Source organism: Neolamprologus multifasciatus, chromosome 3, assembly GCF_963576455.1.
Source record: "Neolamprologus multifasciatus chromosome 3, fNeoMul1.2, whole genome shotgun sequence".
In the NCBI taxonomy this organism is placed as follows: domain Eukaryota; kingdom Metazoa; phylum Chordata; class Actinopteri; order Cichliformes; family Cichlidae; genus Neolamprologus; species Neolamprologus multifasciatus.
This window is the reverse complement of record NC_140441.1, coordinates 4,583,481-4,600,803: the sequence shown is the minus strand read 5'-3', so window position 1 is coordinate 4,600,803 and position 17,323 is coordinate 4,583,481. Positions and strand designations below refer to the sequence as shown.

Below are 17,323 nucleotides of genomic sequence, written 5' to 3'. Positions count from 1 at the left end.
AGAAACACCACAGAAGAAGAACAACACTGATCAGATGAAACCTTACAAAGTTTTTATTTCACAGTTTATCATTAGAAAAATATAAAATGTAAAAATATCAGACTTGGCCTCATCTATTGTCCCTGTGTAGATCCAACCAATAAACAAAGAGAAACAGTAAACGGCTCATACTGAGTGAAGCTGGTCACAGGTCAGTTTGAGACAAACAACTAATAATTTTACACTATGATCGGGTTTATGACTGAAGTGAAGGCACGCTTGTGTTTTTCTTTCATGTAGTAAAATTAATATATTACATAATACAAGATTTTAATCTGAATAATAAATAAACTCAACTGCTGCCAAGAGCATGCAGAAGCACCAGGCGGCAACATAACCATAACGGTGAGGAAGTGTTGGCCAATCAAAAGCCCACAAACAATAACAGGAAGCAGACTGACCTCTAACAAGGAGATAAAGACACACACACCTCTGAAAGTGCGAGACAAAATCTGATTCTTTGTCCTCATGTAAATACAGAAAATCTTCTGAATCTGAGAATCTTCACTTAGCAGTTGTAAAAAAAATAAATAAAAACCCTTGTTTCTCAGGGATCCATGTGGATCGCTAATCATGTGGATGAAAGTCCAAAAAATACCCATGCATATGTGGACTGAAAACGCTCCTCTTCACATATCATAAACAACTCTGGTCATGTGATCATGTGGTTTGTAGGAATGCTCCTCTTCCTCAGAGGATCCACCTGTGCTTCCTCTCCTCTCTCCTCCACCTGTTACAGTGAGGGAACGTCCTCCATGATGGAGGAGCTGCTGGAAAGTGCTGAGAGTTTCCTCCAGAGTGAGACCTCTGTCACAGTTCAGAGGATCTACGGCAGCAGAGACCTTCATGGACACTAAAAGTCTCAAACACACAACAACAACATCACACTGACTCCACTCTGACATCACTGATCAATAATCAAAGAACACACAGATCAAACTGATTGATCAGCCATCAGAGGAGTCGGATCAATGGAGCTGCTTCTGTTCCTGATGTCCCCTGTTTGATCCTGGACCTGAACTCTCCCTGCAGAGGAGACACAACACAGTCAGACAGGAACTAAGAAAAAATAAACAAACAATCAAACAAACCTTTGACTCTGAGCTGCACTTTTTTGTATCTGCTGGTTCTCCCGTAGACTTTACATCTGTATGTCCCACTGTCTCGCTCTGTGGGACGTTTCAGGGTCAGACTGAGGTCTCCAGCTTTCAGTGGGTTGTCATTCATCTCTGTTCGGTCTCTGTAAACCTGGTCCTGTTCTCCAGCCTGGTCTGAAAACACGTGGACCTTCCTGTCATGAATGTCCCACCACACCACTTTAGCATCTGCAGGCAGATCTTTTGTGGTTTGAAAGGGCAGCTGGACAGACTCCGCCCCCTCCTCCACCTCCACCTGACAGACTGAGAGGACAACAAACAACATAAGCTGCGAGGGAAAATTTCTCTTTGAGTTGACACTGTTTTTCTTCCCTCTCATATGAGATTAATAAAGCTTGGACTTTACTGCCTGTCCATGTCTCAGTGTTTTGTTCTGTTGTTCACAGCTGATGATTACGTGGATGCACAGGTCCTCTACTGAACCTTGTGACACACCATAGGCAAGACAAGCAGTTTTGGAGACCCTTACTATTTCTGTTATATCCGTTCCCTCTTCACCAGAGTTCAGGCGCTTTGACATTACTTGTTACACAATGCAGATGACAATCAGTTGTACATCTCTTTTTTTGAAGTGAAATGTTTCTAAGTTAAAGATGTGGAATTGACGCTTAGACCATTAAAAGCAGGATTGCTGAGAATCTTCTCCAATTGAATAAAGACAAAGCACAAACAGAGTTGAAACTAAGGTAATGGAAATGATATTGTAAGTCCCTTTTCCACATTTTCTAATTTTTCAATCAGGAGCCTTTTGTTGACTTTTGATGCTTTTAGTTTGGGTAAATCTGATTCGCTCTTGCTTTTTTCACTAAAGAAAGATTTCCAAGTAGACTTTCTTTGTGTTGTGCATCCTTGTCTCAATTATTGTTGTACAACCTCCCTGGGATGACTGCAGATCAACTTCAGAGTTCACTTTAAGATTGTGCTCTCACAGATTCTCCTTCAGCTTTGATCGATTTCCAAACTGTTGCTGATCAGTAAGCTCTAACTTTCCTAACTCACTGAGGAAATCTAGCAGTTAGAAGGATAAAGTATGGCGATAAATTAGTGTTAAAAAGGTGAAAAGTCCATATTATGTACATCACATGTGAAAAACAAAGTATTATCTGACCTCTAACTTTAAGCTCCACCTGTTTCTTCATCAGGGTGTTTCCCTGTCCGTTGAAGACGGTGCAGGTGTAGGTCTTTCCATCCCAGTCAGTGGGGTATGTCAGGGTCAGATTGAGGTCTCCAGTTGTCAGCGGGTTGTTAGTCATCTGTGTTCGATCTTTGTAAAACACAAACTGTTCTTCAAGGTTGCCAGGTCTGTTCTGCCATATGTGAACCTTCCTGTGTGAACTGTCCGTCCACTCCACTTTAGCGTCTTCAGGCAGATTAACTGTGGCTTTGCAGGGCAGCTGGACAGACTGTACACCTGAATCCACCACCTCCACCTGGGGGACTGAAAAGACAACAGAGCACAATAAGCATTGCACTGAATAAGTTAAACATTTGCAGTTAAAACATGGTTGACTGATTCCTCTCTGACAGCATTGCCTTTGATGTCCAATCATCAGCAGAGCTGGTTCCTAAAGAACTCAGTGTTATTTAAGAATAAAAGCTTTATTTGCAGTTATTGAAAGACAATGCACTTGTTATCAGAGAGGTGTCCTATGACACAAGATCGACACATCCAGACTTTCTTTGTTTTAGCTGGATCAACAAAATCTAAAGCCTGTTTTTCCTCATCAGCAGTTGCAGGTAAACTGCAGCAACAATGCGACTCAGACAGTTTCTCTATAACTGCAGGGCTTCCTTCACTGCTGTTAGTCAGATACGGATCAACAGGTTGTGGATAGAAAGCAGATTCCTTCAGCAGAGCATCCATATCACACTTGAAGCATGTCGTCGGGAAAACAATCAGTGAAAATGGGACACTTTGAACCAATTTGAGCCTCAAACTCTGAACATAACCTGCTGCAGACCAGCTGATGTGTTCAGCATCAGTTACCATGGTGATCTAACAAATCTAACAAATTTGGATTATATGAAATATCTGTGAGTTCTGAATATAAACACACGACTAACCTTTGACAATGAGCTCCACTGTCTTGCTCATGATTAGTCGATTTCCTTCGTGGCTGTAGACGGAGCAGGTGTAGATGTTTGTGTCTTTGTCTGTGGGGTATTTCAGGGTCAGACTGAAGTCTCCAGGTTTCAGCAGGTTCCTCTTCATCTCTGTTCGGTCTTTGTAAACCTTGTCCTGTCCTCCAACCTGGTCAGACACGTGGACCTTCCTGTTGGAAATGGAATTGTCCGTCCACTCCACTTTAGCATCGTTGGGTAATCTGACCACAGCTTTGCATGGCAGCCGGACAGATTCCTCCCCTGAATCCACCACCACTTTGTAAACTGAGGGGATAACAAAGCACAACATGATGGTCACATGACCTCCCTGTCCCCTCCTTGTCTTCTAGTCTCAGTCAGATTGTGTCTCAGTTTGTTCCTGATGTGTTCCTGACTCGTTCTTTGGTAACTAGTCTGCAGCGTCTTGTAAAGTGCTGCAGACATGTTGGATGAAGAGCAGAAGAACAGACAGACTGAGCCTCAGCCTGGGGCTGATGAATACCATGCCTGAAAGACTACTCAGGACTTCTGGGTTTTCATCAGAAGAAGAAAGGAAGACATTTAGAAGGCTTCAAGGCAATGAGAACATGTCAAATCCACTCAACTATCAGCTCTGTCTAAGCTTTGAATTGGATCAGAGTTTAGGTTTTGTTAAAGAGAGAATCCATCTAGACTTCCTGTTTGATGTGCTGGTTTATGTAATTTACACTATAGTGTAATCACATTACCTCTGCCAGCAATGTTGTTGTGTTTAAATTCCACCAAGCCCAAAGCAGTATCAGCAGATTAAAGCAGAAACATGCATATACAATAACACTGCGTACCCTGAGCTTGCTCGGTACCGCTACATCTATCAGTACAGCCACCTTCTTCTGTTTGTCTATCACCACTATATCTGGTTGGTAAGCCACCAACTTTTTGGCCGTCTGTATCTGGAAGTCCCACAGGATCTTAGCTCGGTCATTCTCCATCACCCTAGGAGAATTTTGACCTCGGGACTTCCAGGTTATACTCGGCACAGATGTTCCTGTACACTATGCCGGCCACTTGGTTATGGCGTTCCATGTATGCCCTGCCTGCTAGCATCTTGCACCCTGCTGTTATGTGCTGGATTGTCTCAGGGGCATCTTTACACAGCCTGCACCTGGGGTCTTGCCTGGTGTGATAGACCCCAGCCTCTATGGATCTTGTGCTCAGAGCTTGTTCCTGTGCTGCCATGATTAGTGCCTCTGTCCAGCTTTGTCCAGCCATTGGTAGGACCTTCTCTATTTGTTATCATCTGACTACATTTTTTGGCAGTTGGCCAAGTCTGTGAGTATTTGGTTGGCAGTTTGTAAGGCCTCAGACATCGACAGCTTGCTGGACTTCTTAGGCACCTTCTTGTAGCACCTTTCTGCAGCTCCGATACTTGGCTAACCTCCCTCCGTGCTACCTTGATCTTGTGGGTAATTTTTTCTCTAATGGTTAGAATTGTATTTGTGACGAAATTGATGAATTTATCACCATTAACACTAAATGAATGGTTGTCTCAAGAGTGCTCTGACTTGGCTAGCTATAGATCTGAAGAGAAACTTAGAGTATTTTTTTAAATTTTCTACAGTCAGTGATGAATACTAAGATGTCAAAGGTTTACGGAGTTCCTTTTTATAGAGCCACAAACCAGGGTTTGATCCCCGGCGGGTGTGTCGCAGAGTGGGGAAAAGAGGTTTGAAACATGAGCAGACACCTGCTAACCATCGGCATTATGGGTAGTGTAGTAGGAGACACTCACCTGACATGAAATACTGCCGCAAATGAAAAAAAAGACCTCCAGAAACCCCAAGAACAACCAGGAGAACCAGGAGACCCACTAAAACTTTGGACCAGGATGGAAATGGTTCTGTGGAGAAGCATAAAAAAGATTTCTGACCTGTGACCTGTATCTAGAAAACTGACCTCTGACCTCAACTTACAGCACTGACCTTTGACCTGCAGCACTACTTTCTCTGTCAGGATGTCTTTGTCCCTGTAGATGGTGCAGATGTATCGTCCTGTGTCTCTCTCTGTGGGGTGTTTCAGGGTCAGACTGAGGTCTCCAGTTCTCAGCAGGTCTTCGTTCATCTTCGTTCGGTCTCTGTAAACTTCGTCCTGAGTCATGAGGTCATCATTTCTGTTAGAATACTCATGGACTGTGATGAGTCCGAGGTCAGAGCGAGTCCACTCCACTGTGGTGTCCTCAGGCAGGTCAGGTTTTGTGTTGCAGGGCAGGATGACAGACTGTGACCCTTCCCTCACCTTCACCTCCACCTGCTGGTCTGAGAGGACAAGAAACCACAACATAAAGTGTAGAAGCAGCAGCAAAATTCGTGTTTCCTCTGAGGTTACATCTGTGCTAAATAATGCTGCGGGTTTCATCTGTATTTTTACAAGACTTTGGGAATTAATTTGCGTCAGTTTGACCTCTGACCTTTGACTAGAATATTGACCTGTAATTACAGCAGGTGTTGGGCTTGTTGCTGACCTTTGACTTGCAGCTGGATGTCTCTGAGTCTCCGTTCTTTCCCTCCAGCACTGATGGAGCAGGTGTAGTTGCCGCTGTCAGTCTTTGTGGGTTTCCTCAGAGTGAGGCTAAAGTCTTTAATGATGAAAGCGTAACGATTCATTGATGTGCGTCTGCTGTAACGCTGGTTTTGTCCTCTAACATCGTCTCCTCCTTTTTCTCCTTGTAGATGAACAGATTTGGGATCGAGGTCACTGCAAGTCCACATCACTGTGGTGTCCTCAGGTGTAATACCTGAGAACAGACAGGGCAGCAGGACAGACCTTTCCCCCTCATTCACCTCCACCACCACAGCCAGAGCATGCTGGGAAACTGAGGACACACAAACAGAAAAACAAATCAAATGTTTTGGGTTTGACCCAGAGTTTAAATGATGAATGAAAAGTGACATTATTATCGGAAACCAGGTGTACAAACACACAAATGACCAAAACATAAATAAAATTTAGAACTTAATTGCCCTTTATTGTTTCAATTTGTAAATAACTAACATAATTAGAAATTGATGTAATCTGTGAGTATGAGGCCATTGGTGCACATTCAATTCAATTCAATTCAATTCAATTTTATTTATATAGCGCCAAATCACAACAAAAGTCGCCTCAAGGTGCTTCATAGATACAGAGAAAAACCCAACAATCATATAACAGATATGATTCTGTAGGAGCCATAACTAAATGTATTGGATTTTTTGATGATCACTGGGTTTTCATTTGTTTGGTTGCTATGGTGATGTGTAATGGGAGTCACGTGGGTGCTAGCGGTGACATTAAGAGGGCGTTGTTAGTCTGTCTTTCGCTGGTTTGATTTTGACAGAGAGGAGGGCTGGGTAGCCGTAGTTTTTGTTGACCGCAGCACAACGAGTTTCCCCTTGTTGCGTTAGAGCCTGTGATGTTTTATTGTTCTGTAAACTTTTCAAGCACTTTAATAAATAAGTAAGCAATTCCACCTCTCACATTATTGCGTAAAGTTGACAGCGCGTCAGGCAAATAGGCAGGCTCCATCCCCGGCCTCTAGCGACTGTGGAAGTCGCTACAGATTCAATGCAGAGAAGTCTGTTAATACATAGTGAGTGAGAAAGGTGACTGGAAAGGAAAAACTCAATGCATCATGGGAATCCCCCGGCAGCCTACATCTATTGCAGCATAACTAAGGGAGGATTCAGGGTCACCTGGTCCAGCCCTAACTATATGCTTTAGAAAAAAGGAAAGTTTGAAGCCTAATCTTAAAAGTAGAGATAGTGTCTGTCTCCCGAATCCAAACTGGAAGCTGGTTCCACAGAAGAGGGGCCTGAAAACTGAAGGCTCTGCCTCCCATTCTACTTTTAAATACTCTAGGAACAACAAGTAGGCCTGCAGAGCGAGAGCGAAGTGCTCTAATAGGGTGATATGGTACTACAAGGTCATTAAGACAAGATGGGGCCTGATTATTTAAGACCTTGTATGTGAGGAGCAGGATTTTGAATTCAATTCTGGATTTAACAGGAAGCCAATGAAGGGAAGCCAAAACAGGAGAAATATGCTCTCTCTTTCTAGTCCCTGTCAGTACTCTTGCTGCAGCATTTTGGATTAACTGAAGGCTTTTCAGGGAGTTTTTTGGACATCCTGATAATAATGAATTGCAGTAGTCTGGAAGTAATAAATGCATGAACTAGTTTTTCAGCGTCACTCTGAGACAGGATATTTCTAACTTTAGAGATGTTGCACAAATGGAAGAAAGCAGTCTTACATATTTGTTTAATATGTGCGTTGAAGGACATATCCTGGTCAAAAATGACTCCACGGTTCCTCACAGCGTCCTCACATGCATTTAGGTTTTTAATATATTCTGTAATCAGTATTTTTTCAGGTTTGGATGTCCACATTTGTAAAATAGTTTTAGATCGCAGGAAAACCATGCAGCAGAGCAGGGAAGACAATAGGTGTTTGCTTTCTGATTACCGACAGCAACACATTAACCTCGTGTCGTTTTCTCCAAACATTGTTAATAATCACATGCGACTTAACGCTTATCAGCACTGGGCGTGGGCGACTCATATCAGCGTCGACCACGCACACTGAGCTACTGTGGTTGGTTAGTGTCTCTTGCTAGAAACTTTCACCTGAAAGCCCGCAGTCTGTTGGTCCTCAGCCTCTCAGACGTCATTCACACTCTCACAGGTAAAGTCAAACCTCATTAGGTCGCTGTTTTCCAGGAATGAGTGAATTTATGGCGCTGTGCTGTGACTGAGTGCAGGTTAAACAGGTAAACGGAGCTCAGAGAGTTTCTTACCGCTCAGGAGGAGAAACAGCAACATCTTCATCCTCCTTTATAAACCACAGCAGCCACAAAGTCCGGTAATCCTGGAAGAAGCAGAGCTCCCACACACGCCTCACTGTTGTTCCTGTAACTTTGTGTTTTGTATGTGAGGGAAACGCCCCGCCTTCCTCCAGCTGTAACTACTGACAGCTGCTGTTATGTTCCAGGAAAAACACGACAAACAGGATTTGTTTTGCTTCTCAGCACGTAGAACCATCCAAACGCCACAGCATAAGAACGCTTTTACTTTTGTTTGTTGCAGCACAGTCACAGACTGAGCCTGTGCACTGCTGTGTGTGGTTTACACAGCGACTCACGCATAAACAACTGATGCAGGCCTGATTCAGAACCGCTCCTTACAATCACTGCTGCCGTCTTTGATGGTTAAGTCGGGGTTGGTGGGGCTGCTCCGACTTTAGGACTTGGAAATCTGAGTTTATGGGGAAGTTTCAGGTTCAAATTTTTACAGGACGTTTTGGCTCAAGAATAGTTGTTAAAGGTCAAGTTGGTTATCCTGTTATGTCATAGGTTAAAACGAACTCTTCAATCATTTGAGTGCATTTTGTGTAATTTCCCTGTTGTTGTGCGTGTCTGTGGATTCAGAGCACGTCACAATCCACACGGCAGGTTCATGCATGTTCCACGTTCACTGTGTCTTTGTGACATCTAGTGGACATTTGAAGATGCTACACAGAACAGTGCAGGGACAAAACCAGTCAAGCAACGTGCTCTAAAAATAAAATAATGCAACACGAAATAGAAAGCATAAATTAACTATAGAGGAAGTCCCGTTACTGTGCAGACAGATGTGGAAAGAAAGCAGTTTGAATAAAGAGCAGCAGAATGCAGACTGGCTACGTTCAATACTGAATAATAAAGGGCTCACATAAAGTTTAAGTTTGATAACAAAGTCTCAGCCACAGGGGTTTTATCACTACATTTGTGAGCAGCCACTTTATTAGGTACAGCTGTTCAGTTGTAGATGGTTTAAGGCGTCGTTTGTTACTCTATGACACAGTAACACTGGCTGTGATGGAGGCTTCTCCAGACACGTGTCACTTGCTGTAATGAGTTTCTGTTTTGCTTATTGCACCCATAGACATTTACATGAACTTAAACAGTAACTCTGAAACGCATCGTATTCGTTTTTAATCTGAATTTGATTCATTCATTCCACTTTTTTATCTAATGAAGTCACTTTAAGCTCCTGTGCGTTTAACTGAAGTGTTTTGTCACTTTATTTAAAGCTTGGCTGTCACTTTGTCCTGCTTGTTCAGGAAAAAGAACTGGGTGGGATCTCTCTAACCCAGGTACAAACCTTTAAGGCTTACCAGTGCTTTACCTGGGCTGCAGGGGGCGCTGAAATTCACACAAAATAATAAAATCTGTAACTCATTATATTACGTTTGATATTAATTAGCAATACATGCGTTCTTTTGCTCATAACCATTTTACTTAGCTACCTTCTCATGATTTGGGTTTACCCCACTGCATGAAATAAACACTGCGCCACCACAAAAGCCACTACAAGAGAGAAAAAGTGTCTGTCTGGCCAAAATGAGTAATAATAATAGTTTTTCTGCAGCAACACGTTTGTCTTTAGCTCACAGATGGCAGCGAGCATTAAAAGCATGTACAGAGATTGAAGTTCTTAATCATCTACTGTAAACAACTTGTAACATTTTAAATCCAAAGCCTTTTTAAAAATCATGTTGTTTTTATCACACAGTGAACAGTTTATTGTAGCTTTCATTCTTTATGATTTTAATGAATAGTGACAGAGACAGGAAACAAAAGTAAAATCACACCAAATGAATTCAGAGACAAGAAGATAATAACAGAGACGAGGACAAAGAGATGAACAACAAGGTGAGACGGGAACATCCAGGAAAACATCGACTGGGAAAACAAATCTAATGGTTAAACAAAAAACACTATAAAAAGTAAATAATAACAAAAAAAAGTTTATTCAGAAAACATTTTCAAAGCCATTGTTACCAAGTGCTTTCCAAAAACATGAAAATGAACAAACATGGAAGAAAATTATGAATCAGTTAAACTTGGCTGTCAAATTTGAATAACTTATAATTTAATTACAAATAAATCAATAAAATACAAACGAAAACGCAAACATGGCCCCAAACCCGAGGACCAGGACAAAGACAGACGACATACAGACCACAGGTTCTTAAAGTGATCACAGGCTTTGGTAGAGACCGACCTTCAAACTGGAACATTTTCTGTGATACCGTCATGGCCACTTACTGATTATTTACATGCTTGAAATAAAGAAAAACAGAAATAATAATAAGCAACAGAAATGGATGTTTTCAGTCAGTTACTATGGTGACATAACAGGTAAAAGACAATTCTGAAAACTGATCAATGTGACTTTATCATAAACAACTCTGGTCATGTGATCATGTGGTTTGTAGGAACGCTCCTCTTCCTCAGAGGATCCACCTGTGCTTCCTCTCCTCTCTCCTCCACCTGTTACAGTGAGGGAACATCCTCCATGATGGAGGAGCTGCTGGAAAGTGCTGAGAGTTTCCTCCAGAGTGAGACCTCTGTCACAGTTCAGAGGATCTACGGCAGCAGAGACCTTCATGGACACTAAAAGTCTCAAACACACAACAACAACATCACACTGACTCCACTCTGACATCACTGATCAATAATCAAAGAACACACAGATCAAACTGATTGATCAGCCATCAGAGTCGTCGGATCAATGGAGCTGCTTCTGTTCCTGATGTCCCCTGTTTGATCCTGGACCTGAACTCTCCCTGCAGAGGAGACACAAGACAGTCAGACAGACACACACACACACACACACACACACACACACACACACACACACACACACACCTACACACACACACACTAACCTTTGACTTTGAGCAGCACAGTTTTGTATCTGTAGATCTGTGTGCTGTCCACTTCACATCTGTATTCTCCACTGTCTCTCTCTGTGGGGTGTTTCAGGGTCAGACTGAGGTCTCCAGTTTTCAGCAGGTCTTCATTCATCTGTATTCGGTCCACATAAACTTGGTCCTGTTTGTCAGGCTGGTCAGAGCCGTTTTGATACACATAAACGGTCCTGAATGGTTCATAGTGTCTCCACTCCACTTTAGCATCTTCAGGCAGGTTTTCTGTATTTATAAAGGGCAGCTGGACAGACTCCGCCCCCTCCTCCACCTCCACCTGACAGACTGAGAGGACAACAAACACAACATGACAGACAGCAGCAGGTTTCAGAGTTGCAGAGAAAGCTGGAGGACAGAAGCACATCAGAGCAGAAGGTAACAGGACAGAAATGTAGAAAGTCAAAGCAGGTTTTAAAGACGTTTGAGCTGATCAGTGTCTGTAATGTCTCCTGTCATTGTGGAGCTACTGTCTGCTGTTTTTTGGGGGATTTAAAATGTATCACTGAAGAGGAGTTTAAATCAAACATGCCCTCTGTCATGAGCTTGTTTCTGTCCAGAACAATCCTCTCTGCCAATGAAACTTAATTGTATTTTACAGAATTTCACACACATCTGCAACATGAAGCCACAGAAACCTTCATCACATCAAAGTGTTTTTGTTTCTGCTGCAACATTACTGAATCCTTGGGATCAACAAAGCTCATCTCTCATTTCTAAAGAAGCTGTACTCATTTATTCCCTTTCAGCATCACTGATTTTGGCTGGAATCAAAGATTGATGCAGTTGACTCTGAAAACGATGTTCAATGAATGCAAATTAATCCCACTAAAAACTGCTGATGATCAGATGGTATGAGCCAAACTAAATGGATTTGTTCCATCAGTCGTGTTGAACATGAACAGTTTTGCAGGATGATGAAAACGGGACACAACTTCAATATCTGAGAACAAAATCAGAGCCTGAAGTGAAACATCTTGAGAGGTGAGAAGTAACAGAGTACAAATACGTTGTTTTTGTACTTTAGTTTAATAGTGTTTGTGTATTTGTGCTTTACTTGAGTACTTATGTTTCTAACAACTTTTTACTTTGTGCTCTACATTTAAACACAAATATCTCTACGTTGTATTCTTAACATTTTCAAAAAAGTTAATTATTTTGGTTTAACGCATTAGAGAGTTTTTCAAACCAGTCAATCAGCACTGACCTCTGACTTTCAGCTCCACTTGTTTCTTCATCCGGATCTTTCTATACCTGTTGTAGACAGTGCAGGTGTAGATTCCTCTGTCCCAGTCTGTGGGGTATTCCAGGGTTAGACTGAGGTCTCCAGTTTTCAATAGGCCATCATTAATCTTTGTTCGGTTTCTGAAAAAACGATGCTGTAATGCAAGCAGGTCAGAGGTGTTGTGATACACGTTGACCTTCCTGTTCTCTTTGTCCGTCCACTCCACTCTGGCTTCTTTCAGTGAGTGAACTGTGGTTTGGCAGGGCAGCTGGACAGACTCCACACCTGAATCCACCTCCACCTCTGGCACTAAGAGCAACAACAAAGCACATCATGAGCTGTACAGACAGCAAAGACAGTGATCACATTTTCTTTAGATGAATTAATGTATTTGGACATCCCAGCAGGGAGGTCTCCAGCAAAATTAATGAACAAATATAACATCAAACACTCCAATCAAATATAAAGAGAAGTGTTGAAGTGGGTCCATATTGTGCTTTCATTTCTGAAGAGTTCCTCAGAAACGTTGTTTCTCACAATGCTGCTGCTTCAACTGCAGCTGATTGTTAGGTACAAGAGTCCTCTTTACACACTTAGGTTAATTATGGAGTTCCACGGGGTTCAGTGCTAGGACCAATACAATGTAGATGCTTCCCTTAGACAGTGTCACTACAGGGCACACTTTCATTGTTATGCAGACAGAGGTTGTCCTAAAAAATCTCTGAAAAAAGTGAGAGGTAGTCCTCACATACAAGGTCTTAAATAATCAGGCCCCATCTTATCTTAATGACCTTGTAGTACCATATCACCCTATTAGAGCACTTCGCTCTCGCTCTGCAGGCCTACTTGTTGTTCCAGAGTATTTAAAAGTAGAATGGGAGGGAGAGCCTTCAGTTTTCAGGCCCCTCTTCTGTGGAACCAGCTTCCAGTTTGGATTCAGGAGACAGACACTATCTCTACTTTTAAGATTAGGCTTAAAACCTTCCTTTTTGCTAAAGCATATAGTTAGGGCTGGACCAGGTGACCCTGAATCCTCCCTTAGTTATGCTGCAATAGACGTAGGCTGCCGGGGGATTTCCATGATGCATTGAGTTTTTCTTCTTAACTGACCTTTTTTCACTCACTATGTGTCTATGGACCAATCAGTATTTAATTGTTAGTCTTTACCTTAATATGTAAATCACCTTGAGGTGACTGTTGTTGTGATTTGATGCTGTATAAATAAAACTGAATTGAATTAAACTAAAAGAATGATGACTGATAAAAACAGTGAATAGACTGCTATCTGTGGACCAGGTTTGAACTGAAGTCCCTGATGCATTTGTGTTCATCATTTAAAACACAAAAAAAGCGCAAGTAGAGAACATGAATGCGCCTATTCTTGTAAGCAATTGTAGTACTGCAATTGCACCCGTGGCAGAAACTCAAACACTGTGTTTAATTCTGTTTTGTAGTTTATAATGTACAAAGACCAGTCTTGAACCTGTCCTGTTAATTTGTGGTACTAAAATTGATCTTTTAAATGCAAAGTTCTATTTAAATATTCAATTTGTATTTGTGTGAATGAAAATGGGTGAAAAAGCAGCCAGAAATTATCAAATTAGAAGAAAGTTTGGCTCATTGGCAACAAAATATAAAGAAACTAGGGGTACCTCGAGATATACTGTATGCAAAGCACAGTATATGAATACTTTTGCCCTCAAAAACCCCAGCAGTTCATGTAGATTCGACTTGTAGGGTCCATAAATGGACTTACTATATTTCTATTATTGAGGCTGTACTGACCTTTGACCTGGAGCACCACTTGTTTTTTCATCAGAACATTTCCCTTAGTGCTGTAGACAGTGCAGGTGTATGTCTTTGTGTCTCTCTCCGTGGGGTATTTCAGGGTCAGGCTGAAGTCTCCAGTTTTCAGCAGACCTTCTTTCATCTTCGTTCGGTCTCTGTAAACCTGGTCCTGCTCATTGGGGTGGTCAGTGCCGTTCTGATACACATGGACCTTGTCATTATCACTGTCTATCCACTCTACTTTAGTGTCTTCAAGCAGGTGAACTTTGGCTTTGCAGGGCAGCTGGACAGACTCCTGCCCTGAAACCACTTCCACCACCTGGGGGACTGAGAGGACAACAAAGCACAACATGATGACATCAGCAGCAGCTGTGATGGTCACATGACCTCCCTGTCCCCTCCTTGTCTTCTAGTCTCAGTCAGATTGTGTCTCAGTTTGTTCCTGATGTGTTCCTGACTCGTTCTTTGGTAACTAGTCTGCAGCGTCCTGTAAAGTGCTGCAGACATGTTGGATGAAGAGCAGAAGAACAGACAGACTGAGCCTCCACAGTCGGCCATGTCTCACACACATCAGCGCAGAAACCATGAAGATCTCAAGTGTCTCATGTAACTCTCAACTCTTTCAGCTTCTGGAACAAGTTTGTGTGAGTCACAGTCAAGGAGCCACCAGAGGACACCTGCTAACTAACGGCATTATGGGTAGTGTAGTAGGAGACACTCACCTGACTTAAAATAGTATCGGAAATTAAATAAAAGACCTCCAGAAACAAGAAGAACCAGGAGAACCAAGAGAACCATGGAAGCTATGGCCCAAGATGGAAATGGTTCTGTTGAGAAACATAATGAAAAAAAATAACAACATAACCTTTGATCTCTGACCTGCATCTACACCTAAGGCCTTTGACTTATTTATGCATCACTGACCTTTGACCTGCAGCACTACTTTCTGTCTCAGGATGTCTTTGTCCCTGTAGATGGTGCAGATGTATCCTCCACTGTCTCTCTCTGTGGGGTATTTCAGGGTCAGACTGAGGTCTCCAGTTCTCAGCAGGTCTTCATTCATCTTTGTGCGACCACAGTAAAGGTCGTCCTGTTTCTTAAGCTTCTCACTTCTGTTTGGATACACATGGACCATCATGAGTTCTCGATCAGAGCGAGTCCACTCCACTGAGGTGTCACCAGGTATGTCAGGTCTTGTTTGGCAGGGCAGGATGACAGACTCTGAGCCTTCCTCCACTTTTATCTCCACCTGCTGGTCTGAGAAGACAATAAAACAAAACTATCTGAATTGCAAAACGTCCAGGCTATCATGCTTTTCCAAATAAGACTTCAAATGAGTACAAACAATTGTTTCTAAAATTTTTGAAAGGACAGGCAGCTTAGTGATAGGCATAAAATTAGCTAACATAATTTGATCAATATCAGGTTTCTTAAATAAAGGTTGCACTGATGAATGTTTAAAGTTTGCAGGAACCACACCAAAAGAAAAACTGGTATTCATGATGGCCAACAGTAACTGACCTATACTAGGAAAAACCTGTTTATTAAAATCAAGGAGCAGCAGCATCTTGAGGGAAACCTGAGGGCTTAATTTGATGAACCACTTCCTGTATGAATTCCAGAGTCACTTGCTTAAACTGGTTCAAAACAGTTGAACATCTGGCTGAGGCAGATGGATGAAAAACACAAGATCAGCTGGGAGCCTTTGTGGTGGCAACCTCATCAATCGAAACTGCATTACACATATGAGGGGAGGTTTTGAAACAGACAAACTGTGAGGCATTAGAAACAGAGTATATAGTTTTGAACACCAGGCATGAATTATGACAGTTGCATGCAATAATGTTTGATAGGTGTTCTCTTTAACAGTATTCTAATAAAAATGCCAGCAATTTGATAAGATTTGAAGTGATCCCGTCCTTTTTCCACCTCCATTCTGCTCTGCCACACTCCAAGATGGTTTGGAAGAAGGAGCTGAACAAGGCACTAATCTCCTCCAGATCAGAAGAACTAGAGTCAGGGGGAGATATTTATTTAGACTCTTTTCCTCCAATATATCTTTCTGAGTTAACTTCAGTAATTACTTCCTCAAAACCATCAATGTGTCTTTAGACCCAATTTCTGCAAGAGTGCTCAAGGACGTCCTACCATTTATTAATCATATTTGAATCAAATCTATCTAATAGTCACTCATTTGTTCATGCAAAGTTTCACAGGGTTCAGTGCCAGGACCAATTCTATTAACACATGCTTCCCTTAGACAGTTTCATCAGAAGACATAGTATACATTTTCACAGCTATGCAGATGACACCCAGCTCTATGAAGCCATATAACACACACCAATTAGAAAAACTGCAGGAATGTCTAAAAGACATAAAGATCTGGATGGCCGCTAACTTTCTGCTTCTTAATTCAGATCAAACTGAGGTTATTGTACTCGGCCCTGAAAAGCTTAGAAATATGGTATCTAAGCAGATTCAGATTCAGATGGCCGCTAACTTTCTGCTTAGGTTACTGTACTTCTTGGAAATATGTTACTCACCAGCTTACTCTGTAAGACTAGTACCATTTAATTTAATTGCTATTGAAGTTGTTTGAAATTATTTTTGATCAAATCAAAATGAATTGCTGACCAGGTTTGAGAGCCGATTATATAATATGCAGTTTGTTTGTAACAGATCTTAGAGGCAGGCGCTAAGGACAGGGGAACCTCCAGAATCTTTCCATAGGGGTGAATATATATGGGGGCCACAAAAATATTTTTCAAGATTTCTGAAAAACTTCAGGACTGAAGTTTTAAGTGCACATCATTGTTTTATATGTGAAACTTTCTGCCATGAGGGGATTATTATGGAAACCCAGCTCCAGAGACTGTAATCCCAGCTTCCACCCACCATCTAGACACACCTCACCTGTCATCTCTGGCTCCACATCTTTACAACTGGGCCCCATCTCCACTTTAGTCTCTGGTAAGGAGGGTGGGCTGGCTTAACCTGTGGCCAGCCACCCTCTCACCAGACCAATAGCCAGGCTGTCCTCTGTCTCCTTCCGCACCCTTGCACCAATTCACCAGCTTCTTTGATAGACAGCCTAAGGCTACAGGTGGGCCCTGCCTGTTCTAACATCAGCAGGTGCTCAGGGTGAGGAACAGAAACAGGATATGAGCCCTGTGTAGCCCCAGCAGGAGCAATTAGAGATCCCTGAGAAACCTGTGTAACCTGAGATTCAGGTGCATCTAGGTCCAAGCTA

General features: G+C 42.2%; 2 protein-coding genes across 9 annotated transcripts in view; one reads left to right on the top strand and one right to left on the bottom strand.

Moving 5' to 3' along the window:
* LOC146521164 (protein NLRC3-like) overlaps positions 1–17,323 on the top strand; it is a 482,659-nt gene that overhangs the window by 345,417 nt on the left and 119,919 nt on the right. The window lies entirely within an intron of this gene.
* Positions 62–17,323, bottom strand: part of LOC146521170 (uncharacterized) — a 37,190-nt gene continuing 19,928 nt past the window's right edge. For 2 of the 8 annotated variants that reach the window (XM_085154322.1, XM_085154323.1), the window contains 8 exons: positions 14,998–15,330; positions 5,800–6,150; positions 5,261–5,593; positions 5,071–5,178; positions 3,261–3,584; positions 2,305–2,634; positions 1,131–1,439; positions 62–1,065 (listed from right to left, as the gene is read on the bottom strand). In XM_085154322.1, coding sequence (XP_085010448.1) covers positions 974–1,065; positions 1,131–1,439; positions 2,305–2,634; positions 3,261–3,584; positions 5,071–5,178; positions 5,261–5,593; positions 5,800–6,150; positions 14,998–15,330 — 2,180 coding nt within the window. In that variant the 3' untranslated portion in view covers positions 62–973. Of the gene's footprint in view, positions 1,066–1,130; positions 1,440–2,304; positions 2,635–3,260; positions 3,585–5,070; positions 5,179–5,260; positions 5,594–5,764; positions 6,151–8,109; positions 8,619–8,943; positions 10,923–11,024; positions 11,349–12,267; positions 12,595–14,070; positions 14,401–14,795; positions 14,901–14,997; positions 15,331–17,323 lie in introns of those variants that run through there. The other 6 variants (XM_085154325.1, XM_085154328.1, XM_085154327.1 and 3 more) reach the window with 5 other exon arrangements.